This window comes from Hoplias malabaricus, chromosome 12, assembly GCF_029633855.1.
Source record: "Hoplias malabaricus isolate fHopMal1 chromosome 12, fHopMal1.hap1, whole genome shotgun sequence".
In the NCBI taxonomy this organism is placed as follows: Eukaryota; Metazoa; Chordata; class Actinopteri; order Characiformes; family Erythrinidae; genus Hoplias; species Hoplias malabaricus.
This window is the reverse complement of record NC_089811.1, coordinates 4273504-4281787: the sequence shown is the minus strand read 5'-3', so window position 1 is coordinate 4281787 and position 8284 is coordinate 4273504. Positions and strand designations below refer to the sequence as shown.

Here is an 8284-nt window from a genome sequence, read left to right as displayed (position 1 = left end):
AAGAGTTTGCACTGTGTACTTATGTAGGTAGAGGGTGTAGGTGGGTTCTACCACTGCAGCACACACAGTGACTTTCATAAACATGTGCATTTGCAGTAACTTAGGGCTAAAAGACTGCCCAAGGTCATTTCATGGTTCACTTACCGCAAAGGAGTACTTTGTAGTTCTACTGTATTCCACTTCAGTGGTCAGCACCCCCACAGAACAGGTATGATTTGGATGGTGGATCATTCTCAGTGCTGCAGTGACCAGGTGGTGGTGTTAGTGTGGGTTGTGGTTCAAGTGGATCAGACACGGCAGTGGCTACTGGAGTTTTTAAACCTCTCTCTGTCACCAGACAAAAATGTCCACGACCGAAATGATACCTGCTGTGGTGGTCCTGATAGCTGAAGAAGAGTGGGTGGAGCCACAGGTGGACTACAGTCTGTAATTGTAGAACTGCAAAATGTCCAGTCAGTGGACAGTGAGGGTAAAAACAAGAAAACAAGGAGGTGGTAGTAATGTTATAGCTGATGGGGGTATGTTTGTTAAGCCAAGGCTTTCTTCAAAGACTGATTTCCCAGGTATTTCCAGATGGGAGCATGAGAGACATCTGGATTCTGATTTTATGGTTATTTTGCTTTCATTTCCAGATGTTTCCTGTGATATTTGCTCTCAGAATAAACCTGCTTGATCCGCTGGCCTCAAACTCTAAGGCACCAATCAGAGAGTCCAGATTTATCTCATAACAGTTGTTACATTGTGGTTTCATAGTGCTCACATTATGGTTATAACTGAACGATGTAAGGTTTATGAATTATGTATTTGAGAATAAAAACACAGTACAATGGGAAAAGTTCCCAAACTATTCACAGGCCCTCTGTAAAGTACTCTGAAATGCCTTAATGGTGGAGCAGCTGGAGGAATATTGGAGGATGGATGGATGGATGGACATTGTTGCTGTAGTTGTGGGGCATTGCTATAGCTGGAGAAGGTTTCTGCAGTAGTGTGGGCTTAACCCGAACTGTGCATTTGAGTAGCAGTGCAGGGAGGGGTGAGGGAGGGGTATATCAGGGGATTTAATTGCAGTAGTGTGTGGCAGACACGGGGGGTGGGGGCGATATTGAGCTGATCTCAGTGCACGGCTTCATCAGTGTTCACACAGACTTCACTTTCACAGCACTCCTCCTCTTCAGCTGCTGCAGAGAGAAAAGCCAGAAGAAGCGTCAACACTGCGCCCAGTACAGACCACCTTCATCAACATCTTCACCAACTTCATCACCAACATAATCTATGATGAAAAATAGTCAATTACTACCTATTTTTCCCAATGAAAACTAAATAAAATGAACAATTTAAAGACAAGAACCATGACAAAATGTTTTACAGTATGTGTCAATGAATAAAAACTAAATGAACAATAAACATATGAAAGACTAATCAATGACCTGTTGTTTCTGGATTGGAATCAAAATCGCAAAGAAACAAAAACAGGAAATGCTCTGTCTGTCAGGGAAACAAGCAGCTGGGCAGAATTTGTGAAGGAGAAAAGTTGACTCCCAAAGAATCGATTCACTGAGCATCTGGGAATCATTCATATCAAAGGTTGGCCAATGATTCACAGAGTCGAATCTCTAGGAGTCGACTCAGTCTTGGCTTGCGGCAAACTTTGAACTAGAAATGTTAATGTTAAACAAATTCAAAGCATAAGAAAAAAGTGCCTACATTTGAACACAACAATTCTGCTAAAATATGAAAGCCTTTAAAATACCTGACTTAAAGTAGACTTTTTAATTTAAGGCACTAAAACTAACAATAATTAAATGACTAAAATGAGACTGAAGCTAATACACATTTTAGTCAGAAGACTAAGACTAAATCAAAATCAGCTGCCAGAATTGGGTCAAATTCATACGAAGGGTAGGACCCTCACCCTACTTGTTTTTTTCCAATACACACTTATCTAGGCACGCGTGGACAGGGGGTTAGTGCAGGCGTGTGTGAAAAGGGGGTTAGTGCAGGCGCGTGTGAAAAGGGGGTTAGTGCAGGCGCGTGTGAAAAGGGGGTTAGTGCAGGCGCGTGTGAAAAGGGGGTTAGTGCAGGCGCGTGTGAAAAGGGGGTTAGTGTAGGCGCGTGTGAACAGGGGGTAAGTGTAGGCGCACGTGGACAGGGGGTTAGTGCAGGCGCACGTGGACAGGGGGTTAGTGCAGGCGCACGTGGACAGGGGGTTAGTGCAGGCGCACGTGGACAGGGGGTTAGTGCAGGCGCACGTGGACAGGGGGTTAGTGCAGGCGCACGTGTGTTTCAGTGTGGGAGTGTCTTGAGTCTCATGTTAGAACCCACCCTCTGGTCTCCATCTCCATGGTTACGATGGCGGCTCTCTCGAGGAGACGGGAGACCGCCGCGGAGACACAGCGGCCAGAAGCTCATTCACTAGCTCCTGTCTGATCTCCTCCGCCAGACTCTGCTTTATCTGAAAACAACAGAGAAAACATCAGTCATCACAGTGCAGCACAGGCGAAAGGACAAGAGGGCTATGCCTTAGACATTGCTTTGGGAGATGGCTGATCACATGGCATTGGGTTGGTCAGTTCAGGCATCTGTCAGCTGAGGGGGCTGAGCTGGGTGTTGTATTAGCAGAAAATACCAGGGTATCAAAATTGTAAAAAAAAAATAATAATAATAAATTAAATAATAATAATAATAATAATTAAAAAAAATAAAAAAAAAAAAAAAAATTAGACAGAATGTGGGGTATATGTCAAACACACCGAGGAACATCTAACACACACAAATACACACTGCCAGACCATTACGTGGAATGAGGTCACAGGTTTTGACGTTAGTCTGCACAATGTCCTCGTTTGAAAAGTCAGTCCAGGCTCTAAGAGCACACTGAGCCGATGAAGAAGTTAATCAGTCAAGTGTTCTCCTGTCGGCTCATCCATCAACACAAAGCCAGAGCCCCTCCCCCTGCCAGCGACACAGTACGACTCTGTTCACAAGACTCTCAGGGGAAAGGACAGACTGCATTAACATTAGAAACACTGCCACTTCTCCTTCAGGGAGAACAGCATTCACTCCTTCCACTTCAGTCTCAAAGCCTAGGCTCCAGGGGACTCTCAGGGGACTGTGGATTTATTCTCAACATAGAACTGTCATCAATTATGAAAATAGCCATGAGTGACAAGTGAGACATGTTTGGTGAAAAGCTAATTGCTGGATCCAACAGACGTATAAATGTTAAAGCAACACTAGGTAGTAACTGTTCCATAAAACAACCGCTTCAAAATCATGATGATTCACTGAACTGTAGTCGAGCGAACAGAGCCTCTGTCTCAGCACCTCAGAAAGGTCACTATGTCACTTTTGAAAGAGGGTAGAGAGAGGGTAAGAGTACAGTCGAGAATGGGCAGGTTTTTAATTGTAATACACCCATATTACAATGTCACATGACTCTGAACCTATTAGAGTCGACTCTGATTCTCGATTCCTTCTGCTGGAGTTGACAGAATCGACTCCTAGACTTCACTTGATTTTAACTCACAGTATCACGGCTATAGACAGAGCAAACAAGCAACACCCTGAACCTAGTTTATATTTATTTTCGAGAGTTTTCCCCAGAGTCGTTCCCAAAATAAAAATAATCGACTCTTTTGGAGTCGACTCCTCATCACTGTTCACTTCGTTTCACAGCAATTTATCTCTGTCAAATCACATGTACTTTGATAAACTAAAGGAGAGGGAAGCATCCTCAGATCCAGTGTGAGTTACGATCTCACTGCTCACATTTTCTGACAGATGTAAACTCACCCAGCTTCACGTCTCTCTCTGATCTTCCAGTGGAATTAAAACCTAACTATTTTTAATCATTCACTCTTTCTCCTCAGATTTGAACTGAGGTTAAAGAAAGATGAACAAAGCCGGCTCCTCGTGTCCTGAGATCAGTCTGTGTCAATAAATATCCCAACCTTTCGTAATCTACAGGAGAAATGTTCTCCACCTTTTCCATGAGGGAACACAGTTCTGGTTCTTAATGAAACATCTGTGACCTGCTTGGGTCAAATCACCACAAGGACCAAACCCAACAGCAGTGCTCTCCCCCTGTGTAAACAGCCCTGTTCGGAACGCCCACTTTCAGTGCCTGTTCCTTTAAATGATAATGAGCCGCTCGCTGTTCACCCCGCCCCCGAGCGCACAGCAGTGAGGAGAGCAAGGTCCAGCTCTGTGATTGGACAAACTCAGATGAGAGGGGAGGACTATTCTAAAGTCTCTGAACTTGTTGTGAAACGTGGAGCATGTTTTATCCCATGTTTTCTGGTTTAGAAATGGTTTCTTTTTACCGAAAAGTGATTGTGTGGGGTCTGGTCAATCTTCGAGGTGTCGTGGGTGAACCATCACGCATAGGTCAACTATTCAAGAGCTCCCAAACATATTGCAAGCAATCTGAATAGCCTCCCAGTCCTCACCTGCTGGATGAGCTGCTCCAGGTGTCCCTTCCCTCCTCCACCTCCCCTGTCCTCCTGAACCCGTATGTCCTCTCTGTCCGAGCTGGACTGGTCCTCCTGAGGCGAGTGGTGCAGTCCTGCTCTCTGAGGTCTCTCTCTCTCTGAGGAATCAGGGTTGAGGTTCGGGGAGATGTTCTCCTGCCTCTCCCCTGGTGGAGACTGACCCAGCTCGGGTCTTGGGGGGACACTGGGGGTGATGCAGACCGTGGTCCGGTACACGCCTCCTTTCTGAGGGGCCGGAGAGCACTGTTCAGAGTTCCTGGTGGACCTGGATGGACTTTCTGCTCTGGACGAGTGACCGGAGACGGGAGTGCCAGCAGCACTCAGAGACTCTTCATAGCCGAGCTCTGACTGGAGATACAGCTGCTCCCGCAAGAGATCCGTCACCTGTGGAGACACACACACACACACACACACACACACACACACACACTATGTCAAGATGTATGGCCATACACATACTTATATAAAATTGTATTTAAAGGACAATTAGCCATTTACTCTAACAATACTTCTTCTTGTTGTAAAACAACCATTACACTGACGCCTAGTGGCCAGGATGTGAGCTTCTGTATTAAACCCATTTTAACACATGGCTGCCCCCATGTGTGGGACCCCCTCCATGCAGGTCATTTAGAGAATACAAAGAAATTTGACTGAAAAAAACATTGTTCCTTTACACACACACACCTTCACTTAAGCAGCTGTGAAAGATAAGAGTAACATGAGGCTTCCCCAGGAGCTCCAGGTGTTCTCAGAGAGGGTGTGTGTGTGTGTGTGTGTGTGTGTGTGTTGATAACTCACTCACCGGCTCCATGGCCCTAAGAGCAGAGGAGGTGGACAGACTGTCCATACTGTGTCCTCTCGATAAGCCCTGTAGGATGGACAGACACACACACACACACTTTACTCAATGACACAAACACTGTAAAATCACCATAATACTGCTATACATTATATATTGCTGTAATCAGGTTGTGTTTTTAAACTCGTTGTATGTGAGATAATGGAGCTGGATTGTTTTGATGTTGTGTTGATGTTGTACGTGGAACATTGCTGTGCTTGTGTTGTTGTTGTGGCTGTTATAAGCACATCATTGTTGTGTTGTGCTATTGTAAATGGATTGTAACTGTGGTGTCCTTTTGTAATAGTGTCTTTGTTGTGGTTGCTGTGGTAAATATATAACTGCTGTGTTCTTAGTCCTTAACTGTGTTTTTGTCGGTGTAGCTGGATCATTGTCGTGTTTGTGACACTGTCACTGGTGTTTCTGTGTTGTTTCTGTAAGTGGATCAAGGTTGTGATGGTTGTTGTTGTAGTATCTGTACTGCTGTGGTTGTTGTTGTAACTGCTTTGTTTAAACGGCTTGTGCTGAGCTGGTGTGGTTGCAATAGCGTGTACTGACCAGCGGGTGGTGGCAGAGCCGGCTGTGCTGAGCTGATCGGAGCTGGTCACTGAGGGACAGCAGTCGATCTTCCAGCTGCAGCTCCAGCTCCTGAAGCTCCTGTCTGACCGCTGACCGTAACCTCTGCAGCTGCTCCACCTCCCTCCTGACACACACACACACACACACAGAGTAACTTAAAAACTCAAACAATAAAACACACACATTAAAAACCACAGTTCAGAAAAAGAAAACACTGCCTGGGGTCTGCCCTGCTCACCTCTCATCAGAGTTGAAATCCTGGTAGACCATGGACTGCTGCCTCATCAGCGACAGCTCCAGGTCCATCATCTGTGACCTGAACACATTCAGACTCCTGCGCCGCATCTGCAGCTCCTACGGTGAGCGAGAGAGGACAAACACAGGGAAGGAAGGCCACATCACCATTAGCGTAGAGGGAAATGACTAAGCATTTCATTTGAATCCCCACAGTCATGATGACGTACATTTGGGTGGGCCTCGTTTAACCCTTCAGTTTCTGACCACTGACCCTCTGTGGTCTGAATATTTTGATTTGAGCCTGTGTACGAACTCTGGAACACCACTTGTACCATCACTGACTCGAATAATATCAGCGTAACCCCAGCCCCGTGCTCAGAACACTGTCAACTCTTTGTAGGGCAGAGGGAGAGTAAAATGGCTCCCTCTGGAGTAGAAGGCCAAGCTAGGTGTCCCTAATAAAGTGGCCAGTGAGTGAAAGTGCAAATAAGATTAAGATTTGGTACAGAGTTACAGTTTTATTTACTTTATTTTATGGTAAGAATTCTACGTAATGTTCTTCAAAGGATATTTTTTGAAGTAATGGAAGTCAATGGACTGAAAGACTGCACCATAGACGTTAGCCGTGTGCAAGAGATCAAGAAAATGTAGGCTGCAGTGGGAGCAGAAGTAAACCTGGTCATAGAATGACAGAATGAAAGTGGTGAAGGAGGGACTGACCTCGTAGAGCGGCTGTGAAGCTTGATGTGGACTCCGTGTTCCCAGGGGCGGGCCATCCCTCTGAAACGAAGGGCTCTGGCGGCACAAACACACACCGAAAACAGAAAAGAGTTTCAGTCAGAAGTCACGTACAAGGGGGACAAGTCTGAACTCTGCCCAGAGATACGCTGAGTCAGTCTGGCTGCTTATTTGCTTTCAGGGAGAGACTACCAGGAAACAAGGAACCACAGGGCCTATCACGGGAATAGCACTCGGAAAACTGTTGCGCAATCCCAGATCATTTCAAATAAAATGCTACATGGAGTAGTGTTTAGAGCTTAATGATCTTAAGTAAATATTAGGGCTTTAAAAGGAACACTAGGTAAGGCCTGGTATTTTGGCTCCTTGGCTCCCCCTACATTTTCAGAGTGTAATTCATTCACTTTAACAGCACTGTCCTGATCTGAGACGATTTCTTATCCTCATCCAAAAGTTGCATAGTGCCGTTTCTGCAGTCCTTAGCCACAAGTAGCAAAGACAGAGGGTCTGTTCTCCCTTCCAATGACACAATTCTGAAATGTTAAGATGCATACACACCCACACGCTGAAAAACAAACCACAAAACTACACGTGTTGTTTCCAGAGTGACCAAAAAGGGGGTGGAAGCTTTACACAACAGCAATGAGAAATTAACCACAGCAGTCATCAACAAACATCTCAAATACAAAATCACAACAAACATCTCAAATACAAAATCATCCAACATTACTTTGAGGTGTTACTAGAGAGTTCACCCCTTCACTGAATTCATTTGAACATCTCCTTTCTCCATGTTCCCTTTAGTAAAAAGTTGAAAATGTCACACCAGGAGTCGCTAGGAAGCGGTATATTGGATTTCATTTTCGCATTTTGTTATTCGGAATATCAGGGAAGTTCTGCATTTTCATTGTTACTTAGACTTTCGTAATCTGCACATTTTTTCAACACATACTTTATGTTAAGTGTATTATTTTGGGGCATGAGATCTCTGTAGGTTATGATAAAAGAAACCACAGAACCCAGTTTCTTTAGATTTTCAACATCTGCATTAGAAGCCCATGTAGAACCAGTTCGGTTCCTGTTCCCGAATTCGACTTGGAATTGTTTGGAATTGTTCCAGCAATACACATTTTTTCCTGAACCAAGAAATGTATTCCTAGTTGGAACCAAAGAATAGTAGGAGGGAGTAGGTTCTTCAGGAGGAAGCATGAAGGTGTCCATGGGCGTGTCCCACTAGGAGCATCGGCTCTGGACACACACACACTCTCTTCAACAGCCCAAACTCTGCATCATTCACACATCTCACTCTGATCTGACCCTACTGTAAACAGTGAATAAACCATGGAAGCAAACAACCCCTTCAAACCCCGCACCACTCTCTGTTGATAAGGTATCTGTG

General features: G+C 45.0%; 1 protein-coding gene across 3 annotated transcripts in view; it reads right to left on the bottom strand.

Annotated features, from left to right (window-relative positions):
• Positions 1-8284, bottom strand: part of itprid2 (ITPR interacting domain containing 2) — a 70000-nt gene continuing 61716 nt past the window's right edge. For 2 of the 3 annotated variants that reach the window (XM_066686194.1, XM_066686195.1), the window contains exons 14-20: positions 6868-6942; positions 6149-6264; positions 5890-6034; positions 5296-5361; positions 4449-4874; positions 2323-2452; positions 1-1178 (exon numbers count right to left, since the gene is read on the bottom strand). In XM_066686194.1, the coding sequence (XP_066542291.1) occupies positions 2345-2452; positions 4449-4874; positions 5296-5361; positions 5890-6034; positions 6149-6264; positions 6868-6942 (936 nt within the window). In that variant the 3' untranslated portion in view covers positions 1-1178; positions 2323-2344. The other variant, XM_066686196.1, reaches the window with a different exon arrangement.